Consider the following 16,996-nt stretch of genomic DNA (forward strand, 5'->3'; position numbering starts at 1 on the left):
ATATTTTGTGATCTAGCTAACCGACTGGAGTGCTCTAATGGACAAAAAAGTAAAGCCACCATTTGTACCTACCATTAGAGGACGGGAAGATGTTAGTAACTTTGATGATGAATTTACCTCAGAAGCACCTATTCTGACTCCACCTCGAGAACCAAGGATACTCTTGGAAGAGGAGCAGGAAATGTTCCGCGATTTTGACTACGTTGCTGATTGGTGTTAAGTTTCTAGACCCTGAGACCAAGCAGACTGACCAACAAGAAGACCTCTTGAAAACAGCAGCCCTGCATTTGCTTTCCGTTCCACCAGGAGCTTCTGAGGTTATATAAAGCACATGAAGATGTGGTTACAGTACTGTTTTATACCTTAATGTTTTCAACGTAAATCTGAACACTGGAAGCAGTTTCATGGAGTTTAGGCTGAGTGAACATTGGCCATGAAAATCCATTACAAATAAATACTTTTACATCAATACTCTATTTTTAAAAAGAAGAAGAACCACTCTTTTATAGTCCCCATCTTTGCCCTAGGCCTGCCTTAAGTGGAAGGAAGATTAATCACTTAACTATATTTTACAAAAGAAAAAATAGGGCTTTGGATGCTATTACTGGTAATATAAAAAGTGTGATTCTGTTTCACTAAGGCAATTATTTTTTTAAGAAATCACTATAATATGAAAAAATGTGGCAGTTTGTACACCTTTGGTGGCTTGATTTAAAGAAAAGAATGAGAATGTATTGATGTCTATTTGATGAATTTTCTATATTTATCAGGAGAACACTTTATTGCCTTAACTTTACCAACCATGTAGCAGAGCCTCCTAGCTTTCCAGCAGAGCTACCTGCCAAATGAGCTTGTGTATTAAACAGTGCTGCAAAAAGATAGGGACATCAGCATTCACTTAACAGTAACAATGAGGACTTCTGAGCAGCTGGAACCAAGATACCATGCTAACTGTATGCATTCCCAAAGTCAAGGCACCGTGGAGGATGTTCAGTCAGGTCTTCCAAAGTCAGTGAACCTGATTAACCCTTTATTGATATGCATTCTACACGTATTTCAACCTAGACATTTTGGTCTTGTGTCTGCTGTAGAAGGAAACTCTATCTTTGTTAAACCATAGAGATTATCATGGTATACATGCTGTGAACATGTATATGTACAAGTTGTAATGTATTCTGTGTTGTAGGCATATTATTTAATTTCACCACGTCATCACTTTTGTACAGTGGCCAAGCAGACACCTCCAACTCCAGCATTTCCATTAAGTGCATTTGTACAGTTTAGGCCGCTGGATCCAGATTTTATATTGGCAGTTACTGAGGGCTAAAGCAATATATTGTAACAGAATGTATAAATATTTTTGATAAAACAGTCTATATTTTATAAAAAGTTATTATAACACTAAAGCTGTACCTCAAAAGTCTCACAAATAATTTGATCAAATACTCTACACATCCTCAGAGGATCCGTTCGTGGCTTTTTACCGCTCTTATCATAGGTCTTTTTGCAAATCATGACCTTCACTCGGCTGGAATTTTATTAGGTTTTTTGTTTGTTTTCCCTTTTTTTCTCCGAGCCTGTCACTCCGTTGTTCTCCCTCAGTTCAGTAATATCATTAATAACTCTGTGCTTAGCATGTTAGGGCCATGATACCTCAGGAACAGCAGATTGTAACTAACCACGCTTGAATTAACCATGCAATCACAGTGAGCTCATCTCTTACCATTTTCCAAATCTGAGTTAGTGAGAAGCAGGAAAGTGCACGAGTAATGAAGAGTTGAGCTTGAAACAGCTTTGCTGACATACATTGGCCTGTTGTTATTGTACTCTGAGAATGATTACAATTGTCCAGAGATTCTTTATATTACCTTCCAAATTCATTATTATTTTTCTCTTAAGATCCTTTGGAAGAAAATTTTCTAAAAAGAGAAGCAATATGTTGCTATAAGTTGCTTTAAAATGCCAGTTAGTTGCCTTGGAAAAGAACAATAGAAAAAAAAATAGCATAATTGTCTAGCTTTAATTTGAACAGTGTTAACACAGTCTGAAAATAAAACACTAACTACTTTTGAGGTACAGTATGCATACCTTTGTTAGTTCTGAAATATGCATAGAAAGCAACGTTTCAAATGGGCTTTTAGCATTAAAAACTGACATAGAGTTATATACACAGTGTACAAAAATTTTTTTAATTGAAGTCAATCACTAAAAAATTTAGAGGTGAGGGCATAGTCACACAATTATGCTGAAAAAAAAGCACTCGTTTTTCTGTAGTTTAAATAAATATATATATATATATTTTAGCCAGATTTTAAATTTTCAGAGTGTAAATAGATTTTGCTATTACTGTATGTGTATTGACTGCTCAAGCACTTTGTAAGGAAAGCGGATACTTTAGAATGGTACCCTATGCATCCAAATGAAATGTGCCTTTACATCATTCTAAGAAAAGGGGGGTTTTGCAGTCATAAATTACCACAAATGCACAAATTAAAGTTTAAAATAGATTGAAATTTGTAATTTTGGTTTTAAGTTTTCATTCCTTTTAGAATTGTCCTTGTGTTAAAATAGTTGGCTAAAAAAGTTAGCTGTACTTTGAGGTCTCAAGAAAATTATTTTTAGTTAGCTTTCTTTTCATCCTGGAGAAGGCCCATTGTCCACTTCACTTGGAATAATGGGAGATTTCATCTAGGTCTGTATTGTACAGCTTCTTTCATCCATGCATAGAATGGCCACTGTCACTACACACCAAGACCAGGAAAGTTGCCAGGAGTAGCGAAGCAATGATGTTTCCAAGACTAAGAAGCAAATATGCTAATGGTAAAGTATAACATGGGAGCTTCCTCGTGTTAGAGCAGTGGCTCTCATCCTGGGGGGTAGGAGAGGGGGGTTCAAATGGCCACTTCACAGGAGCTGCATATTAGATGCTTATATTGCAATTTATAATAGTAGCAAAGTTACAGATATGAAGTAGCAACAAGATACCGTTAAGGTTAAGGGTCACCACAACCTGAGGAACTGTATTAAAGGGCGGAAACATTAGGAACTTTGAGAACCACTGTGTTATAGGGTAACATTTTAGTATTGGATCTAACATTTGAGAAAATTGACTAATTAATAGCCATTTTGTAGTGATTACATTTTTAAAAGTATAATCTATTAGAAATTTATCTTTGGGACATAATGAGCATTGTTATTATATGCTGGCCTGATGAAAACTAACTTCTACCTTCAAATCTGACAATATTGTGTAAGTACTGCCCATCTTCCCAGAGCAGCTAAATGAGTGGTAAGGAAAACCCAAAGAGGAAGAAAACAATTTCATATGGTCATGTACAAGATTAGAGGTAAGTACCTAAATAAGGTGGAAGTCTGAATGTCAGAATCGCAGCCTGATGTCATGCTATTCAGAGCCTGACTAGGTGGAATCCCTAAGACACTAGAAACACTCAAGCATTATTGGTCTCATTAAAGGTAAGAATGACTTTGGCAGCCCTTTATCCCTAAACATGGAGACAGTCTTGAGCTGTAGTCTAGGTGTGCAAGGGCTTTAGCACCCACAATTAGAGTTAGTATACCCAAAAGTACAGTTGAGGGTGTGTGTGCACATAGCTCCTAGTACTAAGGCATTATCGGTCGGGTGGACGGGAGTGAAGACTGCTGCAGGTAGCAGGCAACTTTGGGGCCTGTGCCAGCCAGCACTACATCATGTCATTCAGCCTCCTAAAATAAACACTGATATGACATTGCATTAAATATAAATAAATTCAGTCTAGGGGGAGATTTGAACCTCAGAGTTTTAATAATGAAAAAAGTCACTTTGTGCTATGAAATTGACATAACCTAAATAAAATAGGGGAGGATACCTATTTTATTACCTATTACTAGTAAATGTACTGGATCAAATACGACCAAGTCAGAGTCAGCAGCATCTGAAATAGATACTGCTTCATTAGCAAATTGGGCTCATTCTAGGATTGCAAGTGTAGTTTATTACTAGGAAGTCCATAAGGCTACTTGCCATATTAATAGATTAAATAAAAAAAAAAGATAAATTAGAGATCTCATTCCTGATTTTTTTTTAAGCAAAGGAAGTAGTTTCTTAAACTGACAGATAGTGTCTATTAAAAACATTAAGAAATATAACCAATTACATCATCCTCTACATCAACAGTTCTCAGCCTGTAGACCGAGACCCGCTTTAGGGGGCCAAACAACTATTTCCCAGGGGCTACATATCAGATATTTATATCAGCAAAATTACACTTAGGAAATAACAACAAAAATGGGGGTCACTACATCATGGACTGTATTAAAGAGTCACAGGGTTAGGAAGGTTGAGGGCCACTGGTTTATATCCTTCCTTTGTGGAAACATTTTCAGTTGGGGATTAAAGCTAGGACACCTGTCATCATTACTGTATTGTTTATCAAAAGGAACGAACTAGCCATTATTCCAGATAGCTGTGATTGTCTACTGGGCAAACTTCAGGGGTCTGGGCATGTAGCTCAGCAGCTAAAGAACTTGTCTAGAATGCTCAGTCCCCCTCATCTAGGGCACACATGGAATCCTAGCAAGTGGGACTTGGAAATAGGTAGGTCAGCCCATGTATAGACTTGAAGGCCAGCACATGACACTTGAGGACCAGGAAGAGGCTAAGGGAGAGGCTAGGCAAGAGAAAACTCTCAGGATCACAACTTGCTAACAGTAGTGATTTATTCAAGCTGTCATGTGTCAGCATAACATCAAGATAAGAAATAACCTAGAAACAACTAGAACAGCAGCAAAACCAGCTGCCTATAAGTTAGAAAAATCCTTTATTGGGAGACATTAAAAAAATCTAAATACATACTCATTTATAGTATGATGTTTCTCTCAAATTAGTCTATACATTTTGAGCACAACTCCAGTCAGAATCCCAGTAGATTTTTGTGGATCTTTACAAGACCATGTTACCTGGAAGAGTGAATGATATGCAGTAAACAGTGATGAACTCTCACATATGTGATGGCTCTTGTGAAACTCCCCCAATCATATTGGGAATTAGCAAGAAAAATGGTCCTGATTATGCTACTGAACCACTAATGTGAGCTTGGGCAGTGTTGGGGTTTGGATAGAAAATGCCCTGTGGATTCATGTATGTGGGTCACTGGCTGATATGGTGGTGCAGCTTTGAGAAGTTGGAGGTCATCATTCTGAAGATGGGACCTTGTGGAGTGAAGTGGGTCACTGTCTCAGGCATAAGATTTATTGCCCCTCCCCAGTCAGCCTCCATGTTTCCTGGCTACCCCCATGATAGAACCTGCTACCTTGGCCTCTTATTTTCATGATTACAATCTGCTTCCCGCCATGACTGACTCATGTAAATGACCTTTTACTAAGTATTTTGTCACAGTGACAATTCCAAAGGTTTCAGCTTGCTAGGAGTATGTGAACATTTCATCCATCAACCTTTTAACATTTTTAGTCCTCAGTGTAGAGCCCAGCCTAGCCACTTGGTCTGTCCCTTTCTAGAGTTAATCTTGAGATCCTCGAACGAAAGGCAAAGCCTTCACAGCTTAACCATGTATTTGGTGACCTTTAAAATCTTTTAGAGCCGGGCGTGGTGGCGCACGCCTTTAATCCCAGCACTCGGGAGGCAGAGGCAGGCGGATTTCTGAGTTCGAGGCCAGCCTGGTCTACAAAGTGAGCTCCAGGACAGCCAGGGCTATACAGAGAAACCCTGTCTCGTAAAAACCAAAAAAAAAAAAAAAAAAAAAAAAAAAAAATCTTTTAGAGGCATCATTGAAAATCTCTAGAACACAATCTGGCATCCACAGAAAACAGTAGTCTCAAAGTCAAAGCTAAAATGCTGGTGTCATGGCCAAAACTCCAGCCCCATTGTGTAGTGAAATGTAGATGGGTGTGCAAAAAGAAAACAGAAGCTGGATGTAGAGGTTTTACTTGCTGGGTTAATAAATATTAGAAGGCTTGAAGTCCATTGTTGAGTCTTCCAGTTCTCTTAGCTATAAAGTCAAAAGGAACCAAAATTGTACTGACTGAGACTGTTAAGGGGACTCTGAGGACTCAGACCAACTAATCTGGCTTGATACCTTCCGTGAGGGGTTTAGCGTAATTGGCATATGTTCACCTGAGAACTCCATTAATTTTACTCCCTAGACTTTTCAGAGTAAAAACTGAGTTTTCAAACTGAATTCACTAAGAGCACTAAACTGGTTTTGGTTTGAGTGGCTTTAATTCTGTCGTCCTTGTTGCTTTAAAACCATGTTTTGGCATGAACATGAAGCTTAGCACATTATCCAGAAGTATTTTGTATGCATACCAGCAGTCTTTCTGTCTCAAATGCTTTAAACCTAAGCATCTCATCAATAAGGCCTGAGAGAAGCAGGCTGGTACAAACCAAGGAAGGCATAAGAATTGTTCTACCAGAGAAAAGCTGTTTTGCAGTGGGCCTTTGTGACACTGTTGTGTCTGACATTGTTCTTATACTTGTCTTACATATGCCCCCTACACATTGTTCTTACATTGTGTCTTACATTGCCCCCTAAAACTACTGGGATGTTTTTGTGGCAGCTCCTAAGATAGTGTAATTTCCTGAGTGAGTATTTTGAGATGATGCTTGCCATGGGCAACCAACCATATGATTAGACAGACAGTAGACCTCCAACCTAAGACCTGGTAGCCCTGACACCTGCAAAGGGAGAAGTGCTGAGGGATATGGATACCAATGTAAACATCAATTAGCTGACATAAGAATGCTGCCATAAAACCTAAGAGCCTGCTGACTCTATCTATCATCTCACCACATAGAAGGCTGAGGTAGAAGAGTTTCAAGTTCCAGGCTCCATAGAGAGAGCCTGTTCAGAAAACCCAAGTCACACAACTCAAAGAGCAGTTAAAATGTGATAGCTGACACCCAAGGTTCCTGGAAAAAAAAAGTGCCCAAAGAGGGTCTGGAGTTGTGCCCTTCCACCAGCCTTGACCAGCAGACTGTTCACCTCTGTCCTTTTATTATTAAAAAAGAAAAATAAACATTCTTCCCTGAGCTCTGCTATAACAAATTAATGAAATTAAAGTGAGAGCTTCAATTTTCAGCCAGCTGCCATCTGGGTAGCAAGCTTGCATCTGAAGTGTGGCTCAGTTTTGAACTTATATTCCATACTACCTCCTATATTCTAAACACTACCTCTAGGTAGATAGGGTTGAAATTTTTTTCCTAAGCAATTTCTATTTAGGTATTTTACTTGGTATGTAGGGAAGCAGACACACTTACAGGGAGTCAAAGTGATTGGTATGTGAGGGAAAACAGATATCTTAAAGTCTGTCAAAAGCCTCTAGAAACTACTTTAAAGGCCACGTCTCCCCTCCCACAGACCGGGAATGGGCACTGAGGGAATGACATGAAAGACACAGGGGTCTCTCTCTGACCTGGAGATCAATTGATGATGTCTTTATTGTGATGCCACTTAGTCCTGACATCCTGAGGCATATGTGTAGGGAGAGCATAATGAGGGGGTCAGGAAGTCTTTCCGCAGCTCCACAAATGGTAGATGAGATTAAAATCCAGCATCAGGAAAAGTCAGGGCCACTGACAATTGGAAATATTAGCCTGGGGCATAGAAGCCTTTTGCCTGGATTAGGACCAGATGGGTACAAGGCTGACCCCTTTAGTAGTTCATTATGATAATTAAAGTAAATCTCACACCTGTGATAGAAAATTAGCACAGGCCCCAAAGACAGCCCTGGAGAATGTATATTTACTGCTGTGAACACAAAGGCATACTATCAAGAGGCATTGAGATGCAGGAGTTTTTAGTTTGCAAGAATAACTAAAGGGAAATTTCTAGCTATTAACTCCTTGTCACCCAGCTGATAAAAGTTAACCTCTTTCTGCATGAATATAGTGTGCTACATACATATTTGTGCTCCCACGTGCGTGGACGTGCACGCGGAGGATCAAGGCTGACCTCAGGTGACTCTCCACCTTATATATTGAGACACGGTCTCTTGGCTGAACCCAGACTTCATCTGTTTCTGCTTGCTTGCCTAGCCAACTCTTGGGGATTCAGGGTGGCCTCTCACATCCCCCCAACTTGCATGCGTGTTCTGTAGAGCAATACTGTCACACCTGTAATGACAAGGGTTTTACTCCTTTTCTCCAATCCTCAAAAGAATGTACTGCTATTTGTTTTGCTTTGAAGACAGGACTTCTATGTAGCCACATGCCTCTGCATTTTGAGTGCTGGGCTTAAAGGCGTGCACCACCACCACCTGGCCAGAATTCACTTTTTCTAAGAACTTGTATGTAAGGTTTGCTTTTAAATATTCTCTTTACAGAGTTCTACTTGAAAGATCTGGCTGACTTCAGTACTGAGGCAAACTTCTTATGAAATTATCCCTTGTGGTCTGGCTGCATAGAAAGAGCACACTGTTTCTATCCAAGAGACCTCAGTCCCATTTCAGCTACTAGAATATGGGCAGATCTTTTAATTTCTAGAGGCTTCTCTGACATTAAATGTGGAGAGAGGGCCAGTGTGACAGGACAGGACAGGAGAGAGGTTCCTCCATCTTGTATTTTGTCTGAGACCATTTCAAGTTTTACTAAAATTTGACCTCCTTGATGGAGAAGCCCATGGAAAATTACCCAACTCTAGTATTCTAGGAACTCTTGGTCAAGATGCCTCAGCTGACTTAGCTTTTATTAAATTGCCTGCTTGTCTAGAACCCCCTCCAGCTAACCTTTTATCTTAGCTTCTGTAAAATTGCTTACTTGAAGCCACCCCCTACTCCCCTCAGTGGCCTAGTGGGATACCAGGACATGGTTTCTGCCTTCAAAACCCTTACGCTCTGGACATTGGGGAAGACCCCTGGGCCCCTGCATATACCTGAGTGTCATCTCAGCCAACTACAATAAAGACTGAATTGGCTGTAAACTGGGTCTGAGTAGAAGATTCCCTAAAACACCTGTACTGAAAGTATACGAAACTGACAGCCAACTACCTGAACTCAGTAATAACAAACCAGCAATGAAGGGAGTAACACCCAGTGCTTTAAGGCAGGTGCAATGTGTTCACATCAGGTAAAATTTTAAAATGCTGACATATACAGAATAGATTTGCTTTACCTATGCAGAAAGTGTCCCATGCTAAGTTCACTAATTAACAATTTGCTAAAATGTAACTAAACAGCCTGAATCCAGGTTTTAAGGATGATCATCTTAGAGTTAAGAGTCCACACAAAAATAATTTTTCAAACCCTTTCCCGAGCCTACAGTAATAGTTTTGATCTTGCCACACTGAGTAAGTACAGGCCTGTGCACATTCTCAAGCCTGAGTAGTTCTGGGATCAAACTCAGGCCTGCCCTTACCCTCAGAATGGACTTTTCTTTCTTAATTTGGTATCCAGACCTCAACCACACATAGAATTTTGTTTTACTTCTACCTCAAAAACAAAACAAAACAAAACAAATCCTATATTCCTGGTTTTTAACTACACTTTTCTTTTTTTTTCCTTTATGAATATTTTTTTAATTTTTAATATTTTTATTACATATTATCCTCAGTTACATTTCCAATGCTATCCCAAAAGTCCCCCATAGCGCCCCCCACTTCCCTACCCACCCATTCCCATTCTTTTGGCCCTGGCATTCCCCTATATTTGGGCATATAAAGTTTGCAAGTCCAATGGGCCTCTCTTTCCATTGATGGCCGACTAGGCCATCTTTCGATACATATGCAGCTAGAGACAAGAGCTCGGGGTTCTGGTTAGTACATCATGTTGTTCCAACAATAGGGTTGCAGATCCTTTTAGCTCCTTGGGTACTTTCTCTAGCTTCTCCATTGGGAGCCCTGTGATACATCCAATAGCTGTCTGTGAACATCCACTCCTGTGTTTGCTAGGCCCCGTCATCGTCTCACAAGAGACACCTATATTTGGGTCCTTTCAGCAAAATCTTGCTAGTGTATGCAATGGTGTCAGCGTTTAGAAGCTGCTTATGGGATGGATCCCTGGATACGGCAGTCTCTAAATGGTCCATCCTTTCATCACAGCTACGAACTTTGTCTCTGTAACTCCTTCCCTGGGTGTTTTGTTCCCAATTCTAAGAAGGGGCACAGTGTCCACACTTTGGTCTTCATTCTTCTTGAGTTTCATGCGTTTAGTAAATTGTATCTTATATCTTGGGTATCCTAAGTTTTGGGCTAATATCCACTTATCAGTGAATACATATTGTGTGAGTTCTTTTGTGATTGTGTTACTTCACTCAAGATGATGCCCTCCAGGTCCATCCATTTGGCTAGGAATTTCATAAATTCATTCATTTTAATAGCTGAGTAGTACTCCATTGTGTAAATGTACCATAATTTCTGTATCCATTCCTCTGTTGAGGGACATCTGGGTTCTTTCCAGCTTCTGGCTATTATAAATAGGGCTGCTATGAACATAGTGGAGCATGTGTCCTTTTTACCGGTTGGGACATCTTCTGGATATATGCCCAGGAGAGGTATTGCTGGATCCTCCGGTAGTACTATGTCCAATTTTCTGAGGAACTGCCAGACTGATTTCCAGAGTGGTTGTACAAGCTTGCAATCCCACCAACAATGGAGGAGTGTTCCTCTTTCTCCACATCCTCGCCAGCATCTGCTGTCACCTGAATTTTTGATCTTAGCCATTCTGACTGGTGTGAGGTAGAATCTCAGGGTTGTTTTGATTTGCATTTCCCTGATGATTAAGGATGTTGAACATTTTTTCAGGTGCTTCTCTGCCATTCGGTATTCCTCAGGTGAGAATTCTTTGTTCAGTTCTAAGCCCCATTTTTTAATGGGGTTATTTGACTTTCTGGAGTCCACCTTCTTGAGTTCTTTATATATAATGGATATTAGTCCCCTATCTGATTTAGGATAGGTGAAGATCCTTTCCCAATCTGTTGGTGTTTTTTTTTTGTCTTATTGATGGTGTCTTTAGCCTTGCAGAAGCTTTGCAGTTTCATGAGGTCCCACTTGTCAATTCTCGATCTTACAGCACAAGCCATTACTGTTCTATTCAAGAATTTTTCCCCTGTGCCCATATCTTCAAGGCTTTTCCCCACTTTTTCCTCTATAAGTTTCAGTGTCTCTGGTTTTATGTGAAGTTCCTTGATCCACTTAGACTTGACCTTAGTACAAGGAGATAGGAATGGATCGATTCGCATTCTTCTACATGTTAACAACCAGTTGTGCCAGCACCATTTGTTGAAAATGCTGTCTTTCTTCCACTGGATGTTTTTAGCTCCCTTGTCGAAGATCAAGTGACCGTAGGTGTGTGGGTTCATTTCTGGGTCTTCAATTCTATTCCATTGGTCTTCTTGTCTGTCACTATACCAGTACCATGCAGTTTTTATCACAATTGCTCTGTAGTAGAGCTTTAGGTCCAGCATGGTGATTCCACCAGAGGTTCTTTTATCCTTGAGAAGAGTTTTTGCTATCCTAGGTTTTTTGTTATTCCAGATAAATTTGCAGATTGCACTTTCTAATTCGTTGAAGAATTGAGTTGGAATTTTGATGGGGATTGCATTGAATCTGTAGATTGCTTTTGGCAAGATAGCCATTTTTACAATATTGATCCTGCCAATTCCTGAGCATGGGAGATCTTTCCATCTTCTGAGATCTTCTATAATTTCTTTCTTCAGAGACTTGAAGTTTTTATTATACAGATCTTTCACTTCCTTAGTTAGAGTCACGCCAAGATATTTTATATTATTTGTGACTATTGAGAAGGGTGTTGTTTCCCTAATTTCTTTCTCAGCCTGTTTATTCTTTGTGTAGAGAAAGGCCATTGATTTGTTTGAGTTAATTTTATATCCAGCTACTTCACCGAAGCTGTTTATCAGGCTTAGGAGTTCTCTGGTGGAATTTTTAGGGTCACTTATATATACTATCATATCATCTGCAAAGAGTGATATTTTGACTTCATCTTTTCCAATTTGTATCCCTTTGATCTCCTTTTGTTGTCGAATTGCTCTGGCTAGGACTTCAAGTACAATGTTGAATAGGTATGGAGAAAGTGGACAGCCTTGTCTAGTCCCTGATTTTAGAGGGATTGCTTCAAGCTTCTCACCATTTACTTTGATGTTGGCTACTGGTTTGCTGTAGATTGCTTTTATCATGTTTAGGTATGGGCCTTGAATTCCTGATCTTTCCAAGACTTTTATCATGAATGGGTGTTGGATCTTGTCAAATGCTTTTTCCGCATCTAACGAGATGACCATGTGGTTTTTGTCTTTGAGTTTGTTTATATACTGGATTACGTTGATGGATTTCCGTATATTGAACCATCCCTGCATACCTGGGATGAAACCTACTTGGTCAGGATGGATGATTGTTTTGATGTGTTCTTGGATTCGGTTAGCAAGAACTTTATTGAAGATTTTTGCATCAATATTCATAAGGGATATTGGTCTGAAGTTTTCATTCTTTGTTGGGTCTTTTTGTGGTTTAGGTATCAGAGTAATTGTGGCTTCATAGAATGAGTTGGGTAGAGTACCTTCTGTTTCTATTTTGTGGAATAGTTTGTGAAGATCTGGGATTAGATCTTCTTTGAAGGTCTGATAGAACTCTGCACTAAACCCATCTGGTCCTGGGCTTTTTTTAGTTGGGAGACTATTAATGACTGCTTCTATTTCTTTGGGGGATATAGGGCTGTTTAGATCATTAACCTGATCTTGATTCAACTTTGGTACCTGGTATCTGTCTAGGAACTTCTCCATTTCATCCAGGTTCTCCAGTTTTGTTGAGTATAGCCTTTGGTAGAAGGATCTGATGGTGTTTTGGATGTCTTCAGGATCTGTTGTTATGTCTCCTTTTTCATTTCTGATTTTGTTAATTAGGATGCTTTCCCTGTGCCCTCTAGTGAGTCTGGCTAAGGGTTTATCTATCTTGTTGATGTTCTCAAAGAACCAGCTCCTTGATTGGTTGATTCTTTGAATAGTTCTTCTTGTTTCCACTTGGTTGATTTCCCCCCTGAGATTGATTATTTCCTGCCGTCTACTCCTCTTGGGTGAATTTGCTTCCTTTTGTTCTAGTGCTTTTAGGTATGTTGTCAAGCTGCTAATGTGTGCTCTCTCTAGTTTCTTTTTGGAGGCACTCAGTGCTATGAGTTTTCCTCTTAGAAATGCTTTCATTGCGTCCCATAAGTTTGGGTATGTTGTGGCTTCATTTTCATTGAACTCTAAAAAGTCCTTAATTTCTTTCTTTATTCCTTCCTTGACCAAGGTATCATTGAGAAGAGTGTTGTTCAGTTTCCACGTGAAGGTTGGCTTTCTATTATTTATTTTGTTATTGAAGATCAGCCTTAGTCCATGGTGATCTGATAGGATGCATGGGATTTCAATATTTTTGTATCTGTTGAGGCCTGTTTTGTGACCAATTATGTGGTCAATTTTGGAGAAGGTACCATGAGGTGCTGAGAAGAAGGTATATCCTTTTGTTTTAGGATAGAATGTTCTGTAGATATCTGCCAGATCCATTTGATTCATAATTTCTGTTAGTTTCACTGTGTCCCTGTTTAGTTTCTGTTTCCATGATCTGTCCATTGGTGAAAGTGGTGTGTTGAAGTCTCCCACTATTATTGTATGAGGTGCAATGTGTGCTTTGAGATTTACTAGAGTTTCTTTAATGAATGTGGCTGCCTTTGTATTTGGAGCATAGATATTCAGGATTGATAGTTCCTCTTGGAGGATTTTACCTTTGATGAGTATGAAGTGCCCCTCCCTGTCTTTTTTAATGACTTTGGGTTGGAAGTCAATCTTATCAGATATTAGAATGGCTACTCCAGCTTGTTTCTTCATACCATTTGCTTGGAAAATTGTTTTCCAGCCTTTCATTCTGAGGTAGTGTCTATCTTTTTCTCTGAGATGAGTTTCCTGTAAGCAGCAAAATGTTGGGTCTTGTTTGTGTAGCCAGTTTGTTAGTCTATGTCTTTTTATCGGGGAGTTGAGTCCATTGATATTAAGAGATAATTAAGGAAAAGTAATTATTGTTTCCTGTTATTTTTGTTGTTAAAGTTGGCATTCTGTTCTTGTGGCTGTCTTCTTTTAGGTTTGTTGAGGGATTACCTTCTTGTTGTTTCTAGGGCGTGGTTCCTGTCCTTGTATTGGTTTTTTTCTGTTGTCATCCTTTGAAGGGCTGGATTCGTGGAGAGATAATGTGTGAATTTGGTTTTGTCGTGGAATACTTTGGTTTCTCCATCTATGTTAATTGAGAGTTTGGCTGGGTATAGTAGCCTGGGCTGGAGTTTGTGTTCTTTTAGTGTCTGTATAACATCCGTCCAGGATCTTCTGGCTTTCATAGTCTCTGGATTAGAAATCTGGTGTAATTCTGATAGGCTTGCCTTTATATGTTACTTGGCCTTTTTCTCTTACTGCTTTTAGTATTCTGTTTTTATTTAGAGCATTTGTTGTTCTGATTATTATGTGTCGGGAGGTATTTCTTTTCTGGTCCAGTCTATTTGGAGTTCTGTAGGCTTCTTATATGTTCATGGGCATCTCTTTCTTTAGATTTGGGAAGTTTTCTTCTATAATTTTGTTGAAGATGTTTGCTGGTCCTTTGAGTTGAAAATCTTCATTCTCATCCACTCCTATTATCCGTAGGTTTGGTCTTCTCATTGTGTCCTGTATTTCTTGGATGTTTTGAGTTAGGATCCTTTTGCATTTTACATTTTCCTTGATTGTTGTGCCGATGTTCTCTATGGAATCTTCTGCACCTGAGATTCTCTCTTCCATCTCTTGTATTCTGTTGTTGATGCTGGTATCTATGGTTCCAGATTTCTTTCCTAGGGTTTCTATCTCCAGTGTTGCCTCATTTTGGGTTTTCTTTATTGTGTCTACTTCCCTTTTTAGGTCTAGTATGGTTTTGTTCATTTCCATCATCTGTTTGGATGTGTTTTCCTGTTTTTCTGTAAGGACTTCTACCCGTTTGATTATGTTATCCTGTTTTTCTTTAAGGACTTGTAACTCTTTAGCAGTGTTCTCCTGCAATTCTTTAAGGGATTTTTGTGCTTCCTCTTTACTGTCTTCTATCTGTTTACCAGTGTTCCTTTGTATTTCTTTAAGTGTGTTATTAAAGTCCTTCTTGAAGTCCTCTACCATCATCATGAGATATGCTTTTAGATCCGTGTCTAGCTTTTCTGGTGTGTTGGGGTGCCCTGGACTGGGCGAAGTGGGAGTGCTGGGTTCTGATGATGGTGAGTGGTCTTGGTTTCTGTTAGTAAGATTCTTACGTTTACCTTTCGCCATCTGGTAATCTCTGGGGTTAGTTGTTGTCGTTGTCACTGTTTAAAGATTGGAGCAGAAGCTGTGTTCTACTCACCAGCAGTCTCAAAATCCTGTGGCGGGGGTCGTGGGTAACTGGCGGGTGTCAGCCGACCCTGCGCTCTAGCTACTCCGGTGCTGGTCCGGCCGGAAGAGGCCTGTGGCCCTACTCAGGCCGGTTCTCTGCTTCCCTAACTAATGCAGTCTCAGGTCCCGCGCGCAATTGGATTGGAGCAGAAGCTGTGTTCCACTCACCAGAAGTCTTAAGATCCTGTGGTGGGTGTTGTGGGTAGCTGGTGAGTGTCAGCCGACCCTGTGCCCTAGCTACCCCGGTGCTTTTCTGACCGGAGAGGCTTGTGGCCCTACTGAGGCCGGATTTCTGCCTCCCCAACCAAAGCAGTCTCAGGTCCCGCGTGATTGGACTGGAGCAGAAGCTGTGTTCCACTCACCAGCAGTCTCAAAATCCTGTGGCGGGGGTCCTGGGTAGCTGGCGGGTGTCAGCTGACCCTGCGCTCTAGCTACCTCTGTGCTGGTCCGGCCGGAAGAGAGCTTAACTACATTTTTCTAATTAACATTCCACACCTGGAAAAAACCTAGAATGCCCTATTACAACAGATTAGCTGGTAGGTAGGGTGGAAACTAGGGGTTACAAGCACACGTGCTATGCATTTACTACAGCATGGAGCTGCTCCCCTAGCCTTGAGAAAGCCAACACAGCAAAACAGCTGAAGGAAATGAAATTCTAGGCAACTTCTGGGGGTTCAATTTTCCAGCTCTCCTGAGGGCTGATCTTAATAATTGCCAAAGCCACACTTCTTTTTTTTTTTTAAAGATTTTTTATTTATTATATGTAAGTACACTGTAGCTGTCTTCAGGGCATCAGGTCTCATTATGGGTGGTTGTGAGCCACAATGTGGTTGCTGGGATTTGAACTTCGGAAGAGCAGTCGGGTGCTCTTACCCACTGAGCCATCTCACCAGCCCCAAAGCCACACTTCTTAAACCTAGTTGTGGTTGCAGGTTGCAGTTGTCTCTCAATTGGGACCCATGTGATCCTCACTAAAGTCTAGGGAAGACAAGGGCGCTAGCTGTGTGATGTAAGAAACTATACATGGGTCTTACTCTAGGGTAGGAGATGGGCTTGAGCTACCTAGAATAAACTGCATCACCAAGTGTGCAGTCAGTCCTACACTTGGACTGTAGACATCCAGCATCTGTCTCTCCATGTTTAACCTAGCTTTGTGCAATACCATGTAAGCACCCAATGTTTCACCTAAGGAAGAAATATTATTCTTCATGGTCCCATGCCCATGGTCCTTCCATGAACAGCAGACTGACAGTAGAAGGAGAAGTCTTCTATGGACCAAGATCTGAACCTGCCTCGAAGACCTAGTGTCTGTGTACTGTTACCTCCAGTCTACTTTAGTGATGTCTAAGAGGCAAGTTACCTATTCCAACTTAAACAGCAAAATTTCATTAGTTTTCTCTTCAAGTGCCTACATAAGAGACCTTTTTACACTGACATGTAAAATACTTTGAATATTATCAATGATGTGGGACTAAATAATTTCTAAACACTCTGAGGGCCCAGTAATCGTCATACAAATCCCAATAACATAACTAAGAACCAGAGACAAGCTGGTTCTGTGAAAATGACTTATAAACATTCCAAATTTACTACCATCCCTTCTGACTGAGTTTAGTGAAAACAGCT

The 16,996-nt window shown here is 40.2% G+C and overlaps 1 protein-coding gene across 2 annotated transcripts in view; it reads left to right on the forward strand.

Moving 5' to 3' along the window:
* The window catches only part of Pkn2 (protein kinase N2), a 96,743-nt gene extending 94,223 nt beyond the window's left edge, over positions 1-2,520 (forward strand). For both annotated transcript variants that reach the window (XM_021157819.3, XM_029474931.2), the window contains one exon: positions 17-2,520. In XM_021157819.3, coding sequence (XP_021013478.1) covers positions 17-220 — 204 coding nt within the window. In that variant the 3' untranslated portion in view covers positions 221-2,520. The remainder of the gene's footprint in view (positions 1-16) is intronic.
* Positions 2,521-16,996: the final 14,476 nt, after the last annotated feature.

Source organism: Mus caroli, unplaced genomic scaffold, assembly GCF_978045245.1.
Source record: "Mus caroli unplaced genomic scaffold, Mus_caroli_1 scaffold_3, whole genome shotgun sequence".
Taxonomy (NCBI): Eukaryota; Metazoa; Chordata; class Mammalia; order Rodentia; family Muridae; genus Mus; species Mus caroli.